The sequence below is a fragment of the Carlito syrichta genome, unplaced genomic scaffold, assembly GCF_000164805.1.
Source record: "Carlito syrichta isolate Samal-C Ts95f unplaced genomic scaffold, Tarsius_syrichta-2.0.1 Scaffold303154, whole genome shotgun sequence".
In the NCBI taxonomy this organism is placed as follows: Eukaryota; Metazoa; Chordata; class Mammalia; order Primates; family Tarsiidae; genus Carlito; species Carlito syrichta.
In genome coordinates this window covers 239,276-263,999 of record NW_007247250.1, presented here as the reverse complement: position 1 = coordinate 263,999, position 24,724 = coordinate 239,276, and the positions used below count along the sequence as shown (strand labels likewise).

The 24,724-nt window shown below is 53.1% G+C and overlaps 5 protein-coding genes across 11 annotated transcripts in view; 2 read left to right on the top strand and 3 right to left on the bottom strand.

Annotated features, from left to right (window-relative positions):
* The first annotated feature begins 1,783 nt into the window (after positions 1–1,783).
* ZSWIM1 (zinc finger SWIM-type containing 1) lies at positions 1,784–5,147 on the top strand. The gene is made up of 2 exons (XM_008057923.2): positions 1,784–2,200; positions 3,124–5,147. The coding sequence occupies exon 2, from the start codon at positions 3,247–3,249 to the stop codon at positions 4,609–4,611; it is 1,365 nt and encodes a 454-aa protein (XP_008056114.1). The 5' UTR covers positions 1,784–2,200; positions 3,124–3,246; the 3' UTR covers positions 4,612–5,147.
* A 582-nt stretch (positions 5,148–5,729) lies between these two features.
* Positions 5,730–6,797, bottom strand: SPATA25 (spermatogenesis associated 25). The gene is made up of 2 exons (XM_008057922.2): positions 6,743–6,797; positions 5,730–6,365 (listed from the first exon to the last, which is right to left on the bottom strand). The coding sequence occupies exons 1-2, from the start codon at positions 6,795–6,797 to the stop codon at positions 5,755–5,757; spliced, it is 666 nt and encodes a 221-aa protein (XP_008056113.1). The 3' UTR covers positions 5,730–5,754.
* A 1,378-nt stretch (positions 6,798–8,175) lies between these two features.
* NEURL2 (neuralized E3 ubiquitin protein ligase 2) lies at positions 8,176–11,287 on the bottom strand. 2 transcript variants are annotated; one of them, XM_008057920.2, is made up of 2 exons: positions 10,363–11,287; positions 8,176–8,401 (listed from the first exon to the last, which is right to left on the bottom strand). In XM_008057920.2, exons 1-2 carry the CDS (start codon positions 11,105–11,107, stop codon positions 8,286–8,288), a joined length of 861 nt encoding a protein of 286 aa, XP_008056111.1. In that variant the 5' UTR covers positions 11,108–11,287; the 3' UTR covers positions 8,176–8,285. The 2 variants fall into 2 exon arrangements, with proteins under 2 accessions (XP_008056111.1, XP_008056112.2); XM_008057921.2 differs by having other exon boundaries at positions 8,302–8,417; positions 10,365–11,193.
* On the top strand, positions 10,270–18,568 carry CTSA (cathepsin A). 3 transcript variants are annotated; one of them, XM_008057915.2, is made up of 15 exons: positions 10,270–11,542; positions 11,736–11,914; positions 12,064–12,175; positions 12,452–12,502; positions 12,594–12,680; positions 12,912–13,067; positions 13,398–13,489; positions 13,848–13,932; positions 14,809–14,900; positions 14,981–15,059; positions 15,148–15,287; positions 16,556–16,631; positions 17,554–17,643; positions 17,770–17,874; positions 18,114–18,568. In XM_008057915.2, the coding sequence occupies exons 2-15, from the start codon at positions 11,736–11,738 to the stop codon at positions 18,195–18,197; spliced, it is 1,428 nt and encodes a 475-aa protein (XP_008056106.1). In that variant the 5' UTR covers positions 10,270–11,542; the 3' UTR covers positions 18,198–18,568. The 3 variants fall into 3 exon arrangements, with proteins under 3 accessions (XP_008056106.1, XP_021567945.1, XP_021567946.1); XM_021712270.1 differs by having other exon boundaries at positions 10,270–11,588; XM_021712271.1 differs by lacking the exon at positions 12,452–12,502.
* Positions 18,501–24,724, bottom strand: part of PLTP (phospholipid transfer protein) — a 13,460-nt gene continuing 7,236 nt past the window's right edge. For all 4 annotated transcript variants that reach the window (XM_021712269.1, XM_008057917.2, XM_008057919.2 and 1 more), the window contains 8 exons: positions 24,511–24,687; positions 24,363–24,422; positions 21,950–22,114; positions 21,784–21,851; positions 19,520–19,562; positions 19,354–19,417; positions 19,197–19,273; positions 18,501–18,809 (listed from right to left, as the gene is read on the bottom strand). In XM_021712269.1, coding sequence (XP_021567944.1) covers positions 18,687–18,809; positions 19,197–19,273; positions 19,354–19,417; positions 19,520–19,562; positions 21,784–21,851; positions 21,950–22,114; positions 24,363–24,422; positions 24,511–24,687 — 777 coding nt within the window. In that variant the 3' untranslated portion in view covers positions 18,501–18,686. The remainder of the gene's footprint in view (positions 18,810–19,196; positions 19,274–19,353; positions 19,418–19,519; positions 19,563–21,783; positions 21,852–21,949; positions 22,115–24,362; positions 24,423–24,510; positions 24,688–24,724) is intronic.

Below are 24,724 nucleotides of genomic sequence, written 5' to 3'. Positions count from 1 at the left end.
GTAGATAGGTGTATTAATTTTACAGGAAATTGGGTATTAGCCTAATGAGGTTGTGGAACCAAATAGAACCTGAAGCCTCAAATTCCAAGATTTAGCAATCTGCCACTTACTGTCCTCTTCTTACCAACCAAGCCTTCAAGGTTGATTTAAAGTTGCCTTATAATCTAGCAGGATGAAGCCAAATAGACTGGGAGGGAAGAAACGGAATCCTAAACTTGACTGCCAGCAACTTACCAGGTCCTGTGGAGAAATTCCTAATTTCTTTCTTTTCTTTTTTTTTGAGTCGGAATCTCACTCTGTCACCCAGGTTGGAGTGCAGTGGCATGCTCACGGCCACCACAGTTTGGACCTGCTGGACTCAGGCAATCCTTCTGCCTCAGCCCTCCATGTAGCTAGAACTACAGGCATGCGCCACCACGCCCAGCTAATTTTTCTTGATTTATTGTAGAGATGAGGTCTCACCATGTTGCCCAGGCTGGTCTCGAACCCATGGGCTCAGGCAATCCTCTCACCTCAGCCTCCCAAAGTGTTGGGATTATAGACGTGAGCCACTGCACCCGGCTAGTTCCTAATTTCTTTGACCTTAGTTTTCTCATCTGTAAAAATTAGTGTGTTGACTGTTATCATCCCAAATTTCCCTTCAAGATTTACATAAACAGGCCAGGTGTGGTTCACACCTGTATTCCCAGCACTTTGGGAGGCTGAGGCAAGAGGATTGCCTGAGCTCAGGAATTCAAGACTAGCCTGGGCAAAGTGGCAAGACCTCATCTCTACAATAAATCAAAAAATTAACTGGGCATGGTGGCACGCACCTGTAATCCCAGCTTCTTGGAAGGCTGAGGCAGAGAGATCACCTGAGCCCAGCAGGTCGAGGCTGCAGTAGCCGTGAAGGTGCCACTACACTCCAGCCTAGGCAACAGTGAGACTCCAACTCAAAAAAAAAAAAAAAAAGATTTATATAAACAGTATTTCCAGGCCGGGCGCGGTGGGTCATGCCCATAATACTAGCACTTTGGGAGGCCAAGGCAAAAGGATTGCCTGAGCCAGGGGGTTCGAGACCAACCTGGGCAACTTGGTGAGATCTCATCTCTACAATAAATCAAAAAATTACCCAGGCGTGGTGGCATGTGCCTGTAGTTCCAGCTACTTGGAATGCTGAGGCGAAAGGATCATCTGAGCCCAGCAGGTCGAGGTTGTGGTGGCCATGAGCGTGCCACTGCACTCCAACCTGTGCAATAGAGTGAGACTCCAATTCAAAAACAAACAAACAAAAAACTTCCAGTGCATAATAAGCCCCAATGCTGACTTGGTGTTGTTAGTTGGTAATCACAATTTTCTAAAGCCTGATAGCCACCCAGCTTTCTAAGTCTGCCATCTGCAAGGGAACTGTAGACAGAAGATGGCCGTCAGCACTTGCACTCGTTCACCAGGACTTTAAGTCACTGAGCTATTCAAGATATATTTATTCTGTAAAAACCTGGGGGGGGGTTGGGCTGGAGAATGGCAAGTTTCGGCTTGCTCAAGGGGACTTGAATCTCTTCAACTATAAGGGTTCCTGACCCCTGAAGGAGAGGCAGAATTTGAGACCTAGGCCTCAGTTTCCCCGTAAGGTTGAATATGCAGTACAGTGACATATGCACCCTTTCCTAAACCCTTGGGGGTTTTAGAGTTTGACCCCCCCCCCCAAAAAAAATTCTGTAAAACACTGCTATTTATTTTTCTTTTCATTTTCGGCCTTTGAGGGAGTTTCCATAGTAACGTGCCCTTCCCGTCGCCCAGCCTGAAGGGGAGGCTCGAGAGTTCCAGCCTCGGCTCAGACTCGCTTAGATGCAAATATCTTCAAGCTTTCATTGGTCACCACCAGCCCTCGTAACCCTGGCAACACCGCCCGCCCACGAACCTCCGGGCGACGATTGGTCCATGGCGCTAAAGACCGAAAAGCGAGTTCCAGGCCGTTGGCTCGAATGATTGCAAAGCTGACGCCGCGGTTGGTGAGTCTGGAGGCCAGTCAAAGTTGGAGGCTGGGTCGAATAGGCAGAAATGGCGACAGAACCAGGCTGTGGGTGAAGGATTCCTGAAGCAGTGGAGATGTGAGGCCACTGATCCCCGCGGTCGGCCATCACACAGCTCCCAAAGGGGAGGAGGAAGCTGGACTCCGACCCGGAACGTCAGACATCCACATCTCCCACCCAGATTAGAGGTGAGAGATCAAAGGCCGCGTTCCCTCCCTGTTCCTGGTTTTTGGACCCCAGGTACTGTAAGAAGCCGTCAGGATCCCGAGCCAAAGACTTGACTTTCAGCTACTTACGGAGTAATGGTGGGCAAATCATTTAGCTTCTTTGAACCTTAGTTTCTCATCTGTAAAATGGGACAGTAACCCGGCTTGGGGCCAAATAGAAAAAACATTGGAGTAGAGCATTGCAGTTAACAGAGAGACATAGGTAGAGCCAAGAGAAGCTATGCACATGTGTTAACCCCGTTTGATGGTAGAAGGGACTGAGGCTCAGAGAGGGACGTTGACTTGTCCAAGATCACACAGCAAGTTTAGGGCAATTGCAGTTCTCTTATGTATACCAGGACCAAAGGAAAGAATGGATACCAAGAAGTAATTTATAAATATCCTGTGCTATACACAAATATTAAGAATGAAACCGGGTGCAGTGGTTCACGCCTGTAATTCCAGCACTTTGGGAGGCTGAGGCAAGAGGACTGCTTGAGCCCAGGCGTTCAAGACTAGCCTGGGCAACATAGCAAGACCTTGTCTCTATAATTGCTGTTCCCAGAGCAATTTTTTTAATTAAAAAAAATTTTTTTAATGTTTTCTTTTTTTTTTCCACATGTATCTCTGGCCTTCCCATCTGTTTAAATCCCTGGAACCATATCTTTCTATGGCTGGCTTCTGATCACTTAGGTCTCAGCTCAGTGTCATCCTTCCCCCCCAGAGGGGCCTTCCCTTACCATCATAGCTAAAATATCCTCTCTTCCCCAGCTCACTCTCTGCCATGTTACTCAGGTTTGTGGTCTTTGTACCCTTTATTAGTAAGTGTTCAATAAATGCTATCTGGATGAATAATGGAAGAGCAAGTCCTTACTGTCTCCTTAGACCTCTGTTCCTCTCCATAGGCCCATCTTTGGAAAAAAAGATCTGGGAACTACAGTCTAGCCTCAAGCCTCAATTTACTTGGAGCTTGAGAGACTCAAAGCCTCCTGGACAGCAGCACTGCAGAGACATCTCCCGTCTCCCCTATGGCCCTGACCATGCTGAACGGGCTCCTGATTAAGGACTCAAGCCCACCTATGCTGCTGCACCAGGTTAGCAAGATTGCCCAGTTAGACACCTTCAGCTACCAGAGCTGCTTTATGCAGGGTGTCTTTGCCCACTTCCCTGAGATTCTATTCATCCACCGGACCTACAACCCACGGGGCAAGGTGTTGTATACCTTCCTGGTGGATGGACCTCGGGTGCAGCTGGAGGGTCACCTTGCCCGGGCAGTGTACTTCGCCATCCCTGCCAAGGAGGATGTTGAAGGTCTGACCCAGATATTCCAGGTGTTCAAGAATTTTAACCCTGCATGGGAGAAAGTCTGTACCATCCTGGTGGATCCTCACTTCCTCTCACTGCCCACCCTGGCCATGGAATTCCCAGCCGCTGAGGTCCTGCTCTCGGCCTTCCACATTTGCAAGTTCCTCCAGGGCAAGTTCTACCAGCTATCCCTTGACAGCACTGTGGAAAGTGTGCTCCTGGCCTCCCTGCAGAGCACAATGTGCTCAGCCACAGCAGGCAACCTGAGAAAGTTGTACGCCCTCCTGAGCAGCTGTATCCCTCCAGCCAAGCTGCCGGAACTCCACTCACACTGGCTGCTCAACGACCGCATCTGGCTAGCCCACCGCTGGAGGAGCCCAGCCGAGAGCAGCCGCTACTTGCAGAGCCTTGAGGTCACCACCCGCATCCTCAGCCAGTTCTTTGGCACCACTCTATCTGAGAAACAAGGCATGGCCTCTCTGTTCCGATATATGCAGCAGAACTCTGCAGATAAAGCAAACTTCAGCCCATGTTTCCAGAGCAATCATGCCCCCTCAGACACCATCCCTGAAAGCCCCAAAGTGGAGCAGGTGGGAGAATCCCACATCCAGCACTCCCTCAATGCCATCTGCACAGGGCCCGCAGCCCAACTCTGCCTAGGCGAGCTTGCTGTGGTCCAGAAATCCACACACCTCATCGGCTCTGGCTCAGAGAAGATGAGCATACAGATCCTGGAAGACACCCACAAGGTGCAGCCCCAGCCCCCTGCCAGCTGCAGCTGCTATTTTAACCAGGCCTTCCACCTGCCCTGCCGCCACATCCTAGCCATGCTCAGCGCCCGCCGCCAGGTGCTGCAGCCCGACATGCTGCCGGCTCAGTGGACGGCAGGCTGTGCCACCAGTCTAGATGGCATCCTGGGCAGCAAGTGGAATGAGACCCTGGATAAACACCTGGCAGTGACTCACCTCACTGAGGAGGTGGGTCGCCTCTTACAGCATTGCAGCACGGAGGAGTTTGAGCGGAGGTACAGCACCCTGCGGGAACTGGCCGACAGCTGGATTGGCCCTTATGAGCAGGTTCAACTCTGATCACTCTCGGTGCCCAGAGATGCTCATGCATGTGTACACACTCACATTCACCCCTACACACTCTCACACTGTTGGACTCCCGTGGGCCCTCCTTCCAGAATAAGGACAAGGGTCCTCTAATCTGCCATAGCCTCCTACCTAGAAGGTGTCTGGCTCCATAAGACAGGAGTCAGCACACCTCTTCTGTAAAGGGTCCAATAGTATGTTTTACTTCGTGAGCCACTTCAGTCTCTGTTGCACATTCTTGGTTCTGATTCATAAGTTAAAAAACCATTCTTAGCTCAAGGGCCTTACAAAAACAGGCAACCCCTGGTCTAAGATAAGAAATAAGACATCAGGTGAGATTGAGGGCCTGGACTTGGTCACAGCTGCCCCAGTCATGAGATGACACACCTGACCCATATCCCTTGATTAAGCTGGCAAGGAAGATTTCCCGCAGACGAAGAGGCCCGTTTGGGAGCTGGCTCAGTCAGGCATCCAGCACTTTTTCCCCCGACCCATCCTGGGGTCAATAAAATTGAATGTTGCATATTCCAGCACTTGTTCAGACCTTTTGTTCTGTAGCAGGCACTTTAGGGTACATCGTGGAAAGAACAGACTTTGGAATGTAACACTACATGTTTATCCTGGTTCCCTCCCTGCTTGATTTCAGTAGCTATGGACTTTGGGCAAGTCATCTCTCTAAGCCTCAGTTTGATAATCTGTAAGAATGGGGATTCCCCACAGGGCAAACCTAGTGGGAGCTCAGTAAATGTTAATCTTCCTTCTTTGCCTACAATCCTATGACCTGCCTTCAACAAGCTGGAAAATTTAAGGCAAGAGGAGAATTCACATTGCCTGGGACTCTATACAAGAAATTTGATCAAGTCCTCAAAACAATATAAAAGCAGCCTCAACTTTTCAAGCAGGGTCCCCTACATCTGGTAATTTGAAACGTATCTAGCCGACAAGACCTAGTTCCTGTGGTAGTGTGGAGAAACTGCCTGGAGTCTGGAAGTCCCTAATGAAGGGCTGGATTTCGTCAGAACAGCTCAACCACACACACTATCCCTATCCCCATCCCTGCCACAGGCGCCTCCAACCCTGTCTGCCCAAGAACCATACAGAGAAGCCACCCTATGTGTCCGGTGCTATTTCATCCAGCTACAAGCAGGAGCCAGGCTGGCCCCTCCTGGATCGCACTAGGGGCATCTGCCCGGAGGCTGTGTGGGCATACGCCTGCTCCCACTGCGCCCCCTCCACAGCTCCCTCTGGCTCCAGATGGGCCATCATAAAAGCCTGAGCAGCCCGGATTAGGTCCTCTTCCCGCAGGCCTGGGACGGGCACCGTGGGGATGCCAGCAATCATCATAGCCAGGGTGAGGATGCAGATGTCAGGCTGCGAGCCAGCCTCCTTCCCCCTGGCCTCAGAGGGCGTCGGCAGAACCCCTGGTGACAGCCCACACAGTAGCAGGGGCCCTGGCCTGCTGGGGCCACTGGGGTGGGGAGCTCTGCTTCTGGAGCAGCCATCCTCCCGGCCCAAGCTCTCCGGCTGCCTCCTGTGCAGGACTTTGTGGCAGTATTGGCCGTACTCGTTCCTCTGCAGTGTCTCCCAGCTAGCCCCCCCAGGGCAGCCCCTGGCTTCCGGCATTGCCTGGGCCAGGCCCCAGGCCGGCTCAGCTTTCTGACTCAGTGGCCCTAGTCCACCAGAGGCCACCAGCACTGGCTCTACAGGACTGTAGTGGCCAAGGGATGAGCCTGGAGAAGCAGCCCCACCTGCAGAAACAGGAATGAGATGGAATGTTACTCTTGGTCTCTTTGACAAGGAGGCCCTGAGGGGCAAGGCATAGTAGCAAAGCTTGGGGCAGCAACTAAGACCAGCCCAAGAGGACTGTCTAGAGATTGAGAACTAGGTATTCATCCCCATGCCCTCAGTCTCCACTTCTGAGTGGATAAAGTGTTTGCTGAATGAATGAGTGAGCAAGTGCGTGGTTATTGATTGGCAAGGACTTTTGGAATGGCTTTTCTTCTAAGAATATTGACTCGAGGGCTAGCCCCCAAATACCCAGCAGAACCTCCACCTCCTCAGAGCCAAAAAGCAACTTTTGGGGAAGTTGTGGAGCCCCCTCCAGTTCCAGGTGCCCCTCTCTCACCTTGGCCAGAAGGCAGAAGACCTGGATGAGTTTGTGGAGACACGAAGTAGGACATGGCTGCCCCACAGCCCCTGTTTGTGAGGGAATAGTTGCCTGTCTGCTGTCTTACTCTCTCCACCCTTCTAGAATGTCACCTTATAGACCTCATAGTCCTCCCTCCCCTTTATACCTGGAACCCTCCTCACAGCGTTGACCTATTCATTCTAGAACCTGTCTATGACAATGAGGGGAGTTAAAAGAGCACTGGACCAGGACCTGGGTGTTCTAGATTCTTGCCCTTACTTTGGGCAAGTCACCTGGACAGTTTTTTTTTCCTTGAGATTCTCATCTGTAAAGTGGGGTGATGACAACCCCTACCTCATTAGCAGTTGTAAGGATGAAATGAGATAATTTGTAGGGAAGCAAATGATCAGAATTGGAAATAAAGGAGTGCTTCATGCCCTGTAGTGTAAGGACCAGAAATCAGTCTCTGTCAAAGTTCCTCAACTGATTATAATATGGGTCAAAGTTAGACCCTCTACTCTAGGTAAATGCTTCTTAGCCCTGGTTGTACATTAGAATCTCCAGGGGAAGCCAGGCTCGGTGGCTCAGCCTGTAATCCCGCGCCTTCGGGAGGCTGAGGTGAGTGGATTGCCTGAGCCCACGGGTTCGAGACCCGCCTGGGCAGCGAGACCTCATCTCTACAATAAATCAAAAAATCAGCCGGGCGTGGTAGCGCCTGCCTGTAATTCCGGCTACTCGGAAGGCTGAGGCGGAAGGATTGCCGGAGCCCAGCAGGTCGAGGCTGTGGTGGCCGGGAGCGGCCACTGCACTCCAGTCTGGGCGACAGAGTGAGACTCCAACTCAAAAAAAAAAAAAAAAAAAAAGAATCTCCAGGGGAGCTTTTACAGAAAATCGTGTCAGCCAGGCATGGTAGCTCAAGCCTATAATCCCAGCGCCTTTGGGAGGCCAAGGCAAGAGGATTGCCTGAACCCAGGTGTTCGAGACCAGCCTGGGCAACTGGGTGAGACCTTGTCTCTACAATAAATCAAAATATTAGCTGGGCATGGTGGCACGTGCCTGTATTTCCAGCTACTTGGATGGCTGAGGCAGAAGGATCACCTGAGTCCTGCAAGTCAAGGCTGCAGTGACCATGAGCGTGCCACGCACTCCAGCCTCAGTGACAGAGTGAGACTCCAACTCAAAACAAAACCAGAAAGTAGTGTCTAGGCCTAATCTGCCTACACATCTGATGGAAAACTCTAGAGATGAGGTACAGGACATCAGCACTCTTTTTGTCTCCCAGATGACTCTAACGAGTAGCCAAGCTAGGGACCTCTGGTCTAGATGACATCAAAATGCTCTTTTGCTCTGACCTGCTGACCCCCAGTGATTCTAAAAGAGGTGTCACTCACAGGCTGTAGGGGCAAGGAGACCCTCCAGTGATCAGAGTGTCAGCATCAGCTGTGTTTATTTCTGGTCCTGGCTGGCAGCCAGCTTCAGACTAGTCACAGCACTGGAGCTAGGATGCACTTCTGCGACCCTGCTCCAGGACTGCAGGCCTTCATTCATACTTGCAGAAATCCTTGAGTCCTCTGGGCAGGTGGAGCCCATCGATGGCCAGCCGGTGCACCACACTTCTCTGGATCACTAGGCGGCACAGGGTCTGCAGGGATGGCACTGTGGGAGGAAGGCCATCTAAGGCAAACGGAACTGGAGGATGGGTCTGAGGCGGAGACCCAGAGGACCTAGGCTTCATCCCCTTTGCCATTAATGTGGGCAAGTCCTTTCTGCTCTCCGGAACCAGCCTGCTTCAGGGGGCTGTTCATGGGGCTGAGATAAGCACCTCTCCCTGAAGACTATCACAGTGCTGCAGCCTTGTTTCTATCACAATCCTCAGCACGATCCCTTCCGCCTTCACTTAGCGGCTTCTGGGGGCAGGGGTAGTGTTTGATTTGCCTGTGCAACCGCAGCCTCCAGCATAGGCTTGGCACAGAGTGGCTTCCAGTTCACTGGATTCATAACATATGGTCAGAGATATAAATAAAATGCTTAACAGCTATAATGATCTGAACTTTAGGACTGAGAAATTCTCATTCTGGGTTCTGAGATACCTCTAAACTCATAGGTGGCTGGGGATGGGGGCTCACGCCTATACCTCAGGACTTTGGGAAGCCAAGGTGGTGGGATCCCTTGAGCCCAGGAGTTCAAGGTTGTAGTGAGCTATGCTCACATCACTGCACTCCAGCAGCCTGGGCAAAAGAGCAAGACCTGCCTGAAAAAAAAAAAAAAAAAACCAAAAAACTGATATGCCCAAATCTATGAGCATTTTTCTTTTCTCTCTCTCTCTTTTTTTAGAGATGAGGTCTTGCCAAGTTACCCAGGCTGGTCTCGAACTCCTGGATTCAGGCAATCCTCTGGTCTCAGTCTCCCAAAGCGCTGGGATTACAGCCGTGAACCACCATGCCTGGCTACTTTTTTTATTCTTTTGAGTTGGAGTCTCACTCTGTCATCCAGGCTGGAGTGAAGTGGCACATTCACAGCTACCACAGCCTTGATCTGCTGGGCTCAGGTGATCCTTACGTCTCAGCTTTCCAACTAGCTGAAACCACAGGCATGTGCCACCACACCCAGCTAATTTTTTGATTTATTGTAAAGATGGGGTCTCGCCATGTTGCTCAGGCTGGTCTCGAACCCCTGAGCTCAGCCAATCCTCTCGCCTCCGCATCTCAAAGTGCTGAGATTACAGGCTTGAGACACTGCGCCCAGCCTTTTTTTTTTTTTTTTTTTTTAAGAGACAGGTTCTCACTCTATTGTCCAGGCTGCAGTGTAGTGGCACAATCATAACTTAGCACAGCCTAGAACTAAGAGGCTCAAGGGTTCCTCCCACCTCAGCTTCCTGAGTAGCTGGAACCACAGATACAGGCCACCAGACTTGGCTGGTTTTGTTTTTTTATTTGGTGGTGGTGGGAGGTCTTTCTATGATGCCCAGGCTGGTCTTGAACTCCTGGCCTCAAGCAATCCACCCTCCTCGGTCTCCTAAATCAGCTGGATTACAGACATGAACCACCACACAGGCCCATCTGAGCATTTTTCTAATAAAAAAGCACACAGCCGGGCTTGGTGGCTCAGCCTGTAATCCCAGCACTTTGGGAGGCCAAGCTGGAGGACTGCTTGAGCCCAGAAGTTCAAGATCAGCCTAGGGAACATAGGAAGACTGCGTCCCTATAAAAAAAAAAAATCAAAATAATAAGCCGGGTGTGGTGGCACATGCCTGTAGTCTCAGCTACTTGAGAGGCTAAAACTGAGGCTGTGGAAGGATCACCTGAGCACAGGAGGTAGAGGCTGTGGTGAGCTGTGATCACACCACTGCACTCCAGCCTGGAAGACAGAGTGAGACCCCGATTTAAACATTAAAAAAATTATTAAAAGTAAACTTTCAGGACATCTTAGTCAGGCGAGATGAGTATACTGAGGCCAAGAGCCAGGTAGTGACTTATGCAAAATCACAAGCAGAGGTGTAATTTGAAGCCAGGTTTTCCTGCTTCTAAACTAGAGTGGACAGACTAGCCTAGTTAGCTGCCTAGGGAGTCCTAGCAGGTCCTTTCCCCTACACTGGCCCAGGAGGGTGGGATACCTACAGCCGTACTCGAGCTGGACCAGGCGCACACTCTTGGTAGAGGCAAACACGTCAACCACCGCGTAGAGGGGCTGCGCGGCTGGCAGCCCCCGAGCGCTCGGGCCCATGTCCTCCCCGTTGATGACGATGTGCATGTCGGCTGTGCCATCCGGGCGCGGACAGAAGAGAACGCCCAGGCGACTACGGCGCGCAGTCGGAGGCAGCACGTTTAGCTCATAGAGCTGGTCCAAGAGGTGGCTGTAGATCCCCGGCCGGCTGCGGCCCACCAGGCGGTCCCTGGGAATGCGAAACTGCTCAATGCACAGATAGGGTTCTACCAGAAGGGCCGGGGGTCTGCTGGAGGCCGCTGCCTCCGCCTCCGGGCGGCCCTCCTGGGGCACGCGGTTGTGGTGGCGCGTGATAGCGAAGACCCAGGTATGGCCGAGGCTGACCAGGTCTGGCAGCGAAAACTCGGGCACGGCGGCCAGACTGGCGGGGTTCAGCGCGGTCAGGCCGAGGCGCAGATGCCCGCACCAGCCCAACTCTTTCTCCTCGATCTCCACCAGGAATATCTGACCCGGGGCCAAGGGCTCGCGGCTGAAGCACACGCCGTGAGCGAAGCTCTCCACGCGTGTGGCCTGGGTCCCAGAGGGGTCCACGCGGATATTGGCCCCGTGCACCTGGTGGAAACGGGTGGGAGGGGGCTCCGGGCGCGCACGTCCCCAGAGTGCGCCCAACTCCACGGGGTCGGAGGCGGCAGCCATCATCGCCCGGCCATGAGGCAGGCCAGCGGCCGTCGGAGGCTATTTTGGGCAGCGGGCTCGTGGTGACCGCGAGGGACCATGTAAGGCCTTCCACCCTACCGCAACCCCCACCACACACACACACTCCTTTTCTCGAGGCGCTGCCCGGGGGTCCTAGCGCCGCTTGCTCAGTCATGTCGCCTAGGGCTGAGCCCCCGGAAGCCGCGGGGAACTTGGCGGTGCACGCCAGGGTCATCTGACCGCGGACGCCGGGGCTACGACCCGCGAGGCCGGAGGACCTTGACCCGGCGTTGACCTCCACGGCCGCCCAGGCCCGCAGAGACCGAAGCAGGGACCGGAGGAAAACTGTCACGTGGCGCTCGAGCTCACGTGACTCGGAGTACACATGACTTCGGTCGCCGGGCGCCTCCTGGAGAACAAGGAGGCGGGGGAGCCGAGGTGAGGAAACTCCGGAGGCTGGAAGGGATCCCTGAGCTCCGGGTCCGTGCGCGGTGGAGGCACTCGGCGGGAGGGAGCTGCGGCGGGAGCAGGGGCTTCCCTCGCGGAGGCGTCGCCAGCTTCTCCCGGGGCACGGCTGCACGGAAGTGCCGCGGAGCGAGTTAACAACTGGCCCTGCTGCCGCCTCCTGCAGATGGTCCGAGCCGCGCTGTCGCCGCTGTTCCTGCTGCTGCTCATATTCTGGGCGCCCCGGAGCGGGGCAGCCCCCGACCAGGACGAGATCCAGTGCCTCCCCGGGCTGGCCAAGCAGCCGTCCTTCCGCCAGTTCTCCGGCTACCTCCGAGGCTCCGGCTCTAAGCACCTCCACTACTGGTCTGCCTTTCGGGAGGGGTTGGGAAGAGAGAGGATGATGAGTTGGGAGTGGGGGACAGTTCTGAAGACCCTTGAGGGCTCCTGGGAGCCGGGGGGTGCTAGAGGGGCCCCTCCACCTGTGCCAACCCTGTCCTGACCCCCTCCCCAAGGTTTGTGGAGTCGCAGAAGGATCCCGAGAACAGCCCTGTGGTGCTCTGGCTCAACGGAGGTCCTGGCTGCAGCTCCCTAGATGGGCTCCTCACAGAGCACGGCCCCTTCCTGGTGAGTGGACAGCATTGCTCTCCTCCTGTGACCCAGGAAAGAGAGAGGCAAGGGATAGTTCTTGGAGAGAGCTGGAGAGAAAGGGAGAAAAGAACTTTGTGATTTTCCAAAAATGTTTTCTTCCTTCTGAGCCTCAGATTTTTCATCTCTTCCATTGGCTTGACTATGGATACTTCTCAGGGGGTTTTGCTCATGTGCAAAGTGCCTGGCATGATGGTACTTTGCCTCCACCTAGCAGGCCCTGTGGGCTTGCTCAGCCATCTCTCTTCTTTTCAGGTCCAGCCAGATGGCGTCACCCTGGAGTACAACCCCTATTCTTGGAACCTGGTATAGCATGAGCTATGGGTCTTGTGGGGAGTGTCTGGGCACTTGAATGAGGTGGGGGACTCTCTTTAGCTCACTGCTTCCTCCCCTCTAGATTGCCAATGTGTTGTACCTTGAGTCCCCAGCTGGGGTGGGCTTCTCCTACTCCGATGACAAGTTTTATGCAACCAACGACACTGAGGTGAGTGTGATGCCTGCCCATCTGCTCTAGGCTCCCTGGTCCAAAAGTGGTTTGATGCTGGGAGAGACCATGGCCTTCAAGTCCGTTTTGGCTCTGTCATGTGCTATGTGGTGTGGTTGTGGATAAGTCACTTTCTCTTGCACAAGCAGGGTGGGTTGGTGTCATTATCTCTTAGGTTCTTTCCAGTTCAAATACCACAGCCCCTGACTTCCTCCAACATGCTCTCCCCAGGTGGCCCAGAGCAATTTTGAGGCCCTTGAAGATTTTTTCCGCCTCTTTCCGGAGTACAAGGACAACAAACTTTTCCTGACTGGAGAGAGCTATGCTGGCATCTACATCCCCACGCTGGCTGTGTTGGTCATGCAGGACCCCAGCATGAACCTTCAGGTGCAGGGTGACTGCAGGAGGGAAGGGAGGGACCTTGTGGCCATGGCCTTGCAGTTAGCAAGGTCAGATTGATCAAACGCCCCGCCCAACCCAGTCTCTTCCATAACCTCCCTGCCACTGGCTGCCCCGTCTGCTTGTGTGCCTCCCACAACAGGAAGCTCACCCTGTCAGGCTGCCTGCTCTGTTCTTTACATTGAGTGCCGCCCCCACCCACCCATCCCCACAAGCCACCCTGAGTTTCAGCCTCCAGATTGCTGAAGGCCAGGGTGTAGGTCAAGGGAGGCTCCTCTGCACCCTCCAGATGAGCTGAGCACCCTGGGTGTTTCACAGGGGCTGGCTGTGGGCAATGGACTCTCCTCCTATGAGCAGAATGACAACTCCCTGGTCTATTTTGCCTACTATCATGGCCTTCTGGGGAACAGGTATGGGAGAGGGGCAGTTGGGCAATCTCTAGGGTGGGGTGGGTCACAGGATCTCAGATCTGACCTCCAGGCACATGATACCCAGACCCTACCCTGGTTTATGAGCAGCAGGTGGGGGCTGGGGCTGCAGGAAGGCCAAAGAATAGAGATTAGAATTTAAAGGGACTGAGGAGGGCTGTCTGTATGGCCTGGGGGTAGCTTCTTGGGAGCTAAATCTGGTGATCCAGGAGCCACACCCTGTGATATCTTTCCTAGTTTACTAGGATCAGGTCCTGATGGGAGGTTGGCAGGAGGAGGTGGGATGTTCACCTCCCCTGCCCACCAGGGTCTGATGCATTTTCACTCCAATCTCCCACAGGCTGTGGTCTTCCCTCCAGACTCACTGCTGCTCTCAAAACAAGTGTAACTTCTATGACAACAAAGACCCGGAATGCGTGACCAATGTGAGGTTCTGCCCCCACTTTGCATCAATCAGCCCTGCTATCCCTATCATGAGAACCAGACCACATCCCCTCCTTGGGACTCCCAGTCCCCCACTCCCCATTCTTTCCTTATCCTGTTCCTTTCAGCAGTTTGGTGTTCTCTAGGACACCTGTTTATGTGTATATTCCTACCACCATCCTGAAAGTCCTGTGACTTTTGGGCAGATCGTGTAACTCCTGTGAGGGGAAAGGACTTCTTCACATATATTGACATCTGCAATGGACTAGGCACTGTGCTGAATGACATCTATATAGATGACTTCATCTTCAAGATTCTCCTTCCAGGGAGATTACACTATCCACATTTTCTTTTTTTTTTTTTTGAGCTGGAGTCTCACTCTGTCGCCCAGACTGGAGTGCAGTGGCCACTCCCAGCCACCACAGCCTCGACCTGCTGGGCTCAGGTGATCCTTCCACCTCAGCCTTCCAAGTAGCGGGAACTACAGGCACACGCTACCACACCCGGCTCATTTTTTTATTTATTGTAGAGATGAAGTATCGCCAAGTGGCCCAGTTGGGTCTCAAACCCGCAGACTGAGCCAATCCACTCACCTCAGCCTCCCAAAGGCGCGGGATTACAGACTGAGCCACCGAGCCCGGCTTCCACATTTTCCAGATGAGGAAATAGGGCACAGATTTTGGTGTCACAGTGCTAGGAAACTGGACCCAGGTCTGGAAGATTCTTTCCACTGAGCCTCAGTTTCTCTATTTATGAAAAAAAGTGGGTTAAGTGTGATGACAAGAGGTGAAGTACAAGAGCAGTAGTCTTGGGACAAGTTGGAGGTCCTGGAGAGGCCAGGGGTCTGTAAAGCGTGAGGGCTCCATGTGTCATTGCAGCTTCAGGAAGTGTCCCGCATCGTGGGCAACTCTGGCCTCAACATCTACAACCTCTACGCCCCGTGTGCTGGGGGGGTGCCCGGCCATTTAAGGTAGGTGCCACCATGTGCCCCTGGGGCTCACCCCAACCCCATCTGGAGGCTCAGCCCCCATCCCCCCACTTCACATGCAGGTATGAGAAGGACACTGTCGTGGTCCAGGATTTGGGCAACATCTTCACTCGCCTACCACTCAAGCGCACGTGGCATCAGGTATGCAAGGGCATGGGGCGTCCTCCCAGTGGGCAGCCTGGGAAGGGGCAGGGAAGCAGAGACCCCGACACTCTATCTGTGCCCCCAGGCGCTGCTGCGTTCTGGGGATAGGGTGCGCATGGACCCCCCCTGCACCAACACCACAGCCACCTCCACCTACCTCAACAACCCTTACGTGCGGAAGGCCCTCCACATCCCTGAGCAGCTGCCCCGATGGGACATGTGCAAGTGAGGTTCTGTGGCCACTCACGCGTGGCTTGGGGGGTGGCAGGCTGTGGGGTTTGTGGGCATCACCAGAGTTCCCAGGCATCCTCTATCTAGGGTTTCTCAATGAAATTAGCTGTCGTACAGTATCTTCACTATCCCTGACCCCTAAGTTGATTGCTCTTCAGCCAGTTCTTTTTTAAGTGGCCACACTGGCTGTTAGTAGCTATTACTTCCATAGCACATAGTTAATAGACACTGTCCTGACCTTCACTCCAATTCCAAGCTGCCCAGATCTGTGTCCCCCCACAAGTAAAAGGATGACACCTGGCCTTAGCAGGGGCCACTTAAGTCCATTATGATTGGTCAGTACCCATGCTCTACCCTGTTTTTTGGGGTTTTTTTGTTTTTGTTTTTTTTTGAGTTGGAGTCTCACTCTGTCACCCAGACTGGAGTGCAGTGGCCGCTCCCGGCCACCGCAGCCTCGACCTGCTGGGCTCTGGCAATGCTTCGGCCTCAGCCTTCCGAGTAGCCGGAATTACAGGCGTGCACTACCACGCCCGGCTGATTTTTTGGTTTATTGTAGAGATGAGGTCTTGCTGCCCAGGTGGGTCTCAAACCCGTGGGCTCAGGCAATCCACTCACCTCAGCCTCCCAAAGGCAGGGGATTACAGGCTGAGCCACCGAGCTCGGCTGTTTTTTTGTTTTTAATTTTTTTTTTTTTTTGAGTTGGCGTCTCACTATCACCCAGGCTGGAGTGCATGGCATGCTCCCAGCCACTGCATCCTCAACCTGCTGGGCTCGTGATCCTTCTGCCTCAGCCTTCCAAGTAGAACTACAGGCACACACTACCACGCCCAACTTATTTTTTGATTTATTGTAGAGACGAGGTCTCACCACATTGCCCAAGGCTGGTCTTGAACCCTGGGCTAAGGCAATCCTCTTGCCTCGGCCTCCCAAAGTGCTGGGATTACAGGCATGATCCACCGCACCCAGCCTCTACCCTGTTATATGTTGTGACTGTCATACCTTGCTGGTCCCCAGTCACTAAATGCCAGTAACAACCAAAAAGTGTCCCTATATGTTTCCAAATGGGGGTAGGTTAAGGCTCTCTGAATCCCAGCCCCCATCCAGATCAGTCCTAGAGAGGTGACTCACCTGAAAAGGAGTGTGAAACCCAGCTGTCTGCCTCCTAGGTTGGAGCTTGGGGATAGGAGAGAAGGTCTGATCTGTTGACTCTTTGTTTCCCCCCTACCTGATCTTCCTGGGGCCTGCCCACGTGCTCTCGGCAGCTTTCTGGTGAATATACAATACCGCCGTCTCTACCAAAGCATGAACTCCCAGTACCTGAAACTGCTCAGCTCACAGGTGAGTGGGGGCAGCACAGCTGGATCCACCAGCTTAGGAATTTGGGGCATCATGGTAAGTTGGGGGCCCCCTTAGTGTTTCTCTCAGGACAGGGAAGCTGAATCTCCAAGAAGTGGGGTCCAAGGTCCTATGGTCAGCAAGATCAGGATTTGAACCTGGATTGTCCCCACTCCATGCTGCTCTGCTATAGGGGACCAAGGAGACTTTAGGGCGAGAAAAGCTACTTGGGTGTCACAGGTGGGCAAACAGAAGTCTAGAGTGGGAGAAAACCTTGTCCTGCTGGGTACAGTGGCTCACGCCTGTGATCCCAGCATTTTGGGAGGTGGAGACAAGAGGATTGCTTGAGTTTGTGGGTTTGAGACCAGCCTGGGCAATGTGGCGAGATCTCGTTTCTACAGTAAACCAAAAAATTAGCTAGGTGTGGTGGCTCATGCCTGTAGTTACAGCTACTTGGAAGGCTGAGGCGGAGGGATTGCCTGAGCACAGCAGGTCGAGGCTGCAGTGGCCATGAGCAGCATGCCACTGCATTCCAGCCTTGGTGACAGAGACTCCAACTCAGAAAAAAACCTTGTCCGAGTTCATGTAGGAAGCATTAGCAGAGCCAGGTTAGGGCCAAGTTCTGTCCAGCACATTGTTGAGAGTGTGGGCTCTAGAGTCATATGACCTAGGTGCAAATCCCCTTATCAGCCATGTGATCCTGGGCAAATTTCTTAAATATCACAAGCCTCAGTTTCCCCATCTGTAAAATGAGGATAATAGTATCTACATTCACAGCTAAAGAGCACTGGACATAGAGTAAGTAGTCAGAAAACATGAGAATTTCCTGGTTCATGCTGTGTAGCTGGGCCCCTTGAATTCCCTGAGGAGGGCTGAGGCCTGGCCTTCTTCCAGGCCTCTCATTTTCCCTCCTGTCCTACTCCAGAAGTACCAGATTCTGTTATACAACGGAGATGTAGATATGGCCTGCAATTTCATGGGGGATGAGTGGTTTGTGGATTCCCTCAACCAGAAGGTAAGGCAGGGTTGGGCATGTGGCCAGCCGCTTGGCTGTGGCAAACCTGGAGAGTAGTTCCAGCCCCCAAGGTCTCGTGAGCAGGGATGGGGGCCCTGGAGGCTGATGTCTTTCCTGGGGGGGCAGATGGAGGTGCAGCGCCGGCCCTGGTTAGTGAACTACGGGGACAGCGGGGAGCAGATCGCCGGCTTCGTGAAGGAGTTCTCCCACATCGCCTTTCTCACCATCAAGGTAGGGCCTGGGCCTGGGCCTGCTGAAGGATAACTGGGGCCAGAGGAGGAGCAGCAGGACCTGCCCATCCTCTCTTCCAGCTTCCTTTCATGCTGGGTTACCAGCTGGCCCCAGTAAGGGCAAGGGGAGGGATGGGTGCTGGGAAGAACAAAGGGCTTGGGAGGAAGGAGGTGCCCAGGGTGAGGAGTGATATGGAGGGAATGGCGGGGGTCAGAATCTCCCAACGCCTTGCTCCTCAGGGTGCCGGACACATGGTCCCCACCGACAAGCCCCAAGCTGCCTTCACCATGTTCTCCCGCTTCCTGAACAAGCAGCCCTACTGATGGCCACGGGACCAGCTCCCACCACCTGATCCAGCCCCTCCCAGCCTCTCCTGCTGGGAGAGTCCTCTTTTATGCAGAATGCCCTGAGGGCAAGGCCTGCCTCAGAACTGCTGCCCTTCTCACTGCCCTGTACATCCCAGACCAGGCCCCACTGCCTCCCTAAACAGCCTAGGGGCAGGTTAGCACTTTATTCCCACAGCAGTCCCTGTCAGGGGTGGCCTGGCCCCTCCCTGCTTAAAGAATGCCCTCTTTGATGCACTGATTGCATCCCAGGACCCCAAAGAGCTCAGGACAAAGTCCACAGGGAAGGGGTGGACGGACTGTTATTGATGAATCGACTGATTATGGAATTAAATTGGGTACAGCTTCAACCCCATCTTCTCTGTGGCACTGGGGGTTAGAGGGGACACTACAGCCTGTGAATGTAGCGAAGGAGGGGCCGAGAGGGCTGGAGTTCTATATGGCAGCTGCCAGGGTGGGGGTGAGGGCTCAGACAGCTGCCGTGGAGGGCGGGGGGGCACTGGACGCCCTGGCATCAATAGGTCGGTTCTTTTCAATCACCTCTCGAAGCCCTTTGGCAAAGTGGAGGTCAGCCCCGACGGTGAGGAAGCCCTGTGCAGTGAGGCAGAGAGGGGAGTCTCAGTTATTCAATTACTGAGGACAGAGTTTATAAAGACAGAGACCTTGATCTCCAGGGGCTCTCAATCTAGTGGGAGAGACAAAGCAGCAAACCCAATCTCATAACACTGAGTCAAGCATGCTGAAATGGAGGCTGCAGGAGCAGCAACTGGGCATGAAGAAGGGCTTCCTGGAGGAGGTGACTCTAGACATTGGAGTGAGATTGGAGAAGAATGTTCCAGGGAGAAGGCAGGGCCTGTGCCAAGGGCTGGAGTAGTCTGATGTAATTAAAATAGGGGACAACTGGGGTCAGGCCACAGAAGGCACTGAGGAGCTATAGAGACGGGAAAGCTCTGCCCTCCCCATCACACCCCCACTCACCGCATGGTTTGTCACTACCTCGCGCACAAAGTTGATGCCCTCGGGTAGGGGGATCTGCACCCCACGCCAGGTCCGCTCTGTGAGTGGGAGCAGCTGACTCAGTCCAGGCCCTCCCAGCTCATCCCTCCTCTCCTCCCTCCTCACACCCCAGCCATACCATTGAGCATGGGCATCACCCCAATCTGCAGCATGGTCTTCAGAGGGGCCTGCAGCGGGATCAGCTGTGGGAAAGGAGTGAAGACAGGCAGTGAGTGGGGGGTGAGTTTGCCTTAGCCGCCCATCCCCGACTCCAGCCTCCCGCCCACCCGCCCTTCCCAACTCACTGCCAGCGACTCTAGTGCAGACTGATTTGAGTAGATCCGGAACCTGCAGGAGCAAAAAGAGCCCAGTGGGCCTGAAGCCTGGAAGCTCTCCTTCCTCAGGCAACACAGGCCTGCCCTGCGGAAGCCTTGAGTTTTAGTCTCAGATATCCCACCTATATACCTTTCTGGGTGATGCTGCCACTTTCCAGGTGTGTATCCTTGGGCAAGTCATTTCTTCCTCTTTGGGTCTCATTTTTTCCAAGTCTGCTACTTGTTGAACACTTCTATATGCTAGATTTCTGCTGATAGCTTTACTGCTGTTACTTATTTTATTTATCAAAACTCACAGTGCTTACTACCTGTCATATACTCATCATGCTTAAAAAGTTAAATATTGCTGGGCACGGTAGCTCACGCCTGTAATCCCAGCACTTCGGGAGGCAGAGGCAAGAGGATTGCCTGAGTTCAGGGGTTCGAGACCAGACTGGGCAACTTGGCAAGGCCTTATCTCTACAATAAATAAAAAAATTAGCTGGGCATGGTGGCACCCGCCTGTAGTTCCAGCTACTTAGAAGGCTGAGGCAGAAAAAAAAAGTTAAATAATAGTAAAGTCTTTTAAGCCGGGCTTGGTGGCTCAGCCTGTAATCCCGTGCTTTGGGAGGCTGAGGTGAGTGGATTGCCTGAGCCCAGGGGTTCGAGACCCACCTGGACTACTTGGTGAGACCTCATCTTTACAATAAATCAAAAAGTTAGCCGGGCGTGGTAGCACGTGCCTGTAGTTCCAGCTACTTGGAAGGCTGAGGCGGAAAGATCGCCGGAGCCCAGCAGGTCGAGGCTGCGGTGGCCGGGAGTGGCCACTGCACTCCAGTCTGGGCAACAGAGTGAAACTCCAACTCAAAAAAAAAAAATAGTAAAGTATTTTAAATACACCAACTGATTTAGTCCTCATGACAATCCTTAGAAGTAGGCAGAATTAGTATTTGTATTTTGTTTTAAAATTTTTTGAGTCGGGGTCCTTCTCTGTTGCCCAGGCCGGAGTACAGTTGCATACTCATCAATCACCATAGCCTCAATCTCATGGGCTCAGGCAATCCTTCCACCTCAGTCTCCTCAGTAGCTGGGACTACAGGTGAACACCACCAAGGCCGGGTAATTTTTCAATTTCTTATAGAGACGAGAGTGTCACTATGTTGCCCAAGATGGTCTTGAACTCCTGGGCTCAAGCAATCCTCCAGTCTCAGTCTCCCAAATTGCCAGGATTATAGGCATGAGCCACCATGCCCATCCAGGGTTTGCACTTAATAGATGAGGAAAATGAGGCCCAGAGAGGTTACGTAATTTGCAGTAGGTCACACAGCTGGTGTCAGACTCTGTCTCTAGAATCTAGCCACCTAACCGCTACACTGCATTATTTCATTTAAGAGCGCTGTCCAATAGAATTTGCTATGAAATGTGTACCTGCAGCGTCTACTGTGGTAGCCACTAGCCACATGTGACCAATGAAATGTGGTTTAGTGCAACTGAAAAACTATTTAATTATAATTAATTTAAACAATAGTCATTCTGCTAGTGTCTGCCATGTTGCACTGCTCAGTCCTAGAAAGCAGATGCTACTTCTACTTGTATTTAACACACGAAGAAAATGAGGCTTAGACCAAATGCCTTGCCTCAAAGTCACAGAGCTATGTGGTGCTGAGGTTTCTGTCAAAACACGCATTCCCTTCTTGGTGTGTGACTGGGCGTGTTATTTACTTAACCTTACTGGACCAGTTCGTTCATCTAATCCAGCTCTTCCTGCCTCTGGGTCGTGAGAATGCAGAGGAGCTACTCTTTACTAAAGCACTTTTGTTTTTGTTTTGTTTTTGAGTCAGGGTCTCACTCTGTTACCCAGCCTGGAGAGCAGTGGCACAATGAGAGCTCACTACAGCCTTGATCTCCTGGGCTCAGGTAATCCTTCTGCCTCAGCCTCCCAACTAGGTGGGACTACAGGCATGCACCACCACGACCTGGCTAATTTTTTAATTTTTTTATAGAGACAAGGTGTCAGTATGTTGCCCAGGCTGGTCTTGAACTCTTGGGCTCAAACAATCTTCCTGTCTCAGCCTCCCAAGGTGCTGGTATTACATGCATGAGTCAGTGTGCCCCACTAATAAAGACAGACCCCAGCACTCAGTGGCTTATAGGTATGACTGAATCTTGCCCCTGCCATCCCCCCCCCCGGCTGTCCCTTGGGCAGGCGCGACTGTCCTGAAGATGTGAAGGTCCAGGGAGGTCCTCCCATCTACCTGCGCAGATCCAGCTGCGTGCGCAGCGCCTTCCCTCTGAGTGCCATCTTGGCGCTGAGGCGGGCGTCCTGCGGGAACATGGGAGAGGAGGATGTTACTGGCCTGAAAGTTTCACAGCCCACTTCTCCCTAACCCCCTGCTGGGAGCTCCCACTCTGGGCCCATACCATGATCATGCTGGACAGCTGGACCTCAGGCTGGTCGGGTGGGACCAGGGCAATGGTGACACTGGCAGTGACAGAGATGGTGGTGCCTGAAGGCTTGATGGTACAACGTGGTGGGGCCAAGACCCGCAGCTCCAGCTTCAGTGGGGAGTCAATCACTGCAGGGCTCTGGGAACAGAGCAGGGATGAGCCCCAGTCCCTCATGAACCCCCAGGGAGGAAGGGAGACAAAGTTTCTGCCTTCTGGGGGCCCAGAGATTGCAAATATAAATACTGAGTCAGTGGCTCATGCCTGTAACCCAAGCAATTTGGGAGGTGGAGGCCAGAGAATTGCCCAAACCCAGGGCTTCGACCAGCCTGGGCAACTTGGCGAAACTTAGTCGCCACAAAAAATAAAAAATTAGCTGGGTGTGGTGGCACATGCCTGTAATTCCAGCTACTTGGAAGGCTGAGGTGGAAGGCTTGCCTGAGCCTGGCAGGTCAAGGCTGTAGTGGCCGTGAGCATGCCACTGCACTCCAGCTTAGGCAACAGAGTGAGACTCCTACTAAAAAATAAAATAACAGCCGGGCTCGGTGGCTCAGCCTATAATCCCAGCGCTTTGGGAGGCCAAGGTGAGGAGATTGCCTGAGCCCGCGGGTTTGAGACCCACCTGGACAACTTGGCAAGACCTCATCTCTACAATAAATCAAAAAATTAGCCGGGCGTGGTAGTGCACGCCTGTAGTTCCAGCTCCTTGGAAGGCTGAGGCGGAAGGATCGCCGGAGCCCAGCAGGTCGAGGCTGCGGTGGCTGGGAGCGGTCACTGCACTCCAGTCTGGGCGACAGTGAGACTCCAACTCAAAAAAATAAATAAATAAAATAAAATAAAAATAAAAAATAAACCTTGCAGCTGGGCTCAGTGACTCAGCCTGTAATCCCAGCACTTTGGGAGGCTGAGGTGAGTGTATTTCCTGAGCCCATGGGTTCGAGACCCCCGGGAAACTTGGCAAGACCTCATCTCTACAATAAATCAAAAATTAACCAGGTGTGGTAACACATACCTATAGTTCCAATTACTTGAAAGGCTGAGACGGAAGGATCGCCAGAGCCCAGCAAGTCGACACTAGGGTGACCTTGAGCGTGCTACTGCACCCCAGCCTAGGCAACAGAGTGAGACTCCAACATAAATAATAAAATAAAATAGTGAGGCAGATACTATTATCATCACCGTTTTTTTTGTTTTTTTTTAAGTTGGATTCTCACTGTTGCCCAGGCTGGAGTGCAGTGGAAAAATCACGGCTCCCTACAGCCTCCACCTTTGGGCTTAGGCAATCCTACCTCAGCCTCCCAACTAGCTGGTACTACAGGTGCACACCACCACATGCTGCTGATTTTTTTGACATTTTGTAGAGACAAGGTCTTGCTATGTTGCCCAGGCTGGTCTCGAACCCCTGGGCTCAAGCCATCCTTTTGCCTCAGCCTCCCAAAGTGCTGGGATTTCAGGCGTAAGCCACCATGCCTGGCCTGAGGAATCATTATTAAACCCCCTACAGGCATGAGCCACTGCACCCAGCCTATCCCCATTTTTGAGATGGGGAAAACTGAGAAACAGAGAGGTTAAGTAACTTGTTTCAGGTTATGTAGTTATTCAGTTGCAGGACTGGGATTGGAACCCAGGCAGTCTGCCAATAGGGTCTTTGGCTATGAATTGCTTGCCCATTACGTTTGACTTTTTGTTTTTTGTTTTTTTATTTATTGTAAAGACAAGGTCTCACCAAGTTGCCCAGGCTAGTCTCAAAACCCTGGGCTCAGGCAATCCTCTCACCTCCGTCTCCCAGAGTGCTGGGATTACAGGCATAAGCCACCATGCCTGGCCTGATGAATCATTATTGTTTTTTTTTTTTTGAGTTGGAGTCTCACTCTGTCGCCCAGACTGGAGTGCAGTGGCTGCTCCCGGCCACCGCAGCCTCGACCTGCTGGGCTCCGGCAATCCTTCCGCCTCAGCCTTCCAAGTAGCCGGAATTACAGGCATGTGCTACCACGCCCGGCTGATTTTTTGATTTATTGTAGAGATGAGGTCTTGCTGCCCAGGCGGGTCTCGAACCCACAGGCTCAGGCAATCCGCTCACCTCAGCCTCCCAAAGGCACAGGATTACAGGCTGAGCCACCGAGCCTGGCCTGATGAATCATTATTAAAGCCCCTATATTGCAAAGCCTGGGTTCTCTCCCATCCTCACAAAGCTCTGTGAAGGACACAGGGCAGGAAGGAGATGCCCGCCTTCACAGACTTGGAAACAGACTTGACAAGAAGGGACTTGGCCACAGGCCAGAGGCCAGGTCTTCTGTCTTCTCCATGGCTGCTGCTGGGGGCCTCCACCTGCACCCCTCACTGGTGCGCAGATGGCATGTCCCCCTCCCTTCCTCCCACCAACACTTACCAGGAGGACAATGCTCCCAAAGTAGGTGGCTCTCAGCAGCATGTCCAGATCGTGGGGCACCTGTATGCGGGAATTGGGAGTTGGGCAGGATCATCAAGGTCTGTCACAGGCCCCCTCTTGCCCATTCCACAAACAGGCCCTGGCATACCTTGTCCCCCACCAGCGACAGCTGCAGGGCCCCTGCCCAGAAGTAGCTCTCCATGGCAGAGTCGAAGAAGAACTCAGAGAAGGCCACGTACACCATCCGCTCTTCCTCCTGCAGCTGGGGCTCCACCGCCCGGTTGGGGAAGCTCCAATTCCCCTCGGCCAGGGGGAAGAAGGCCCCCTTGGATTGGGGACTTAGGGTCAGTGTCAAGGCAGAT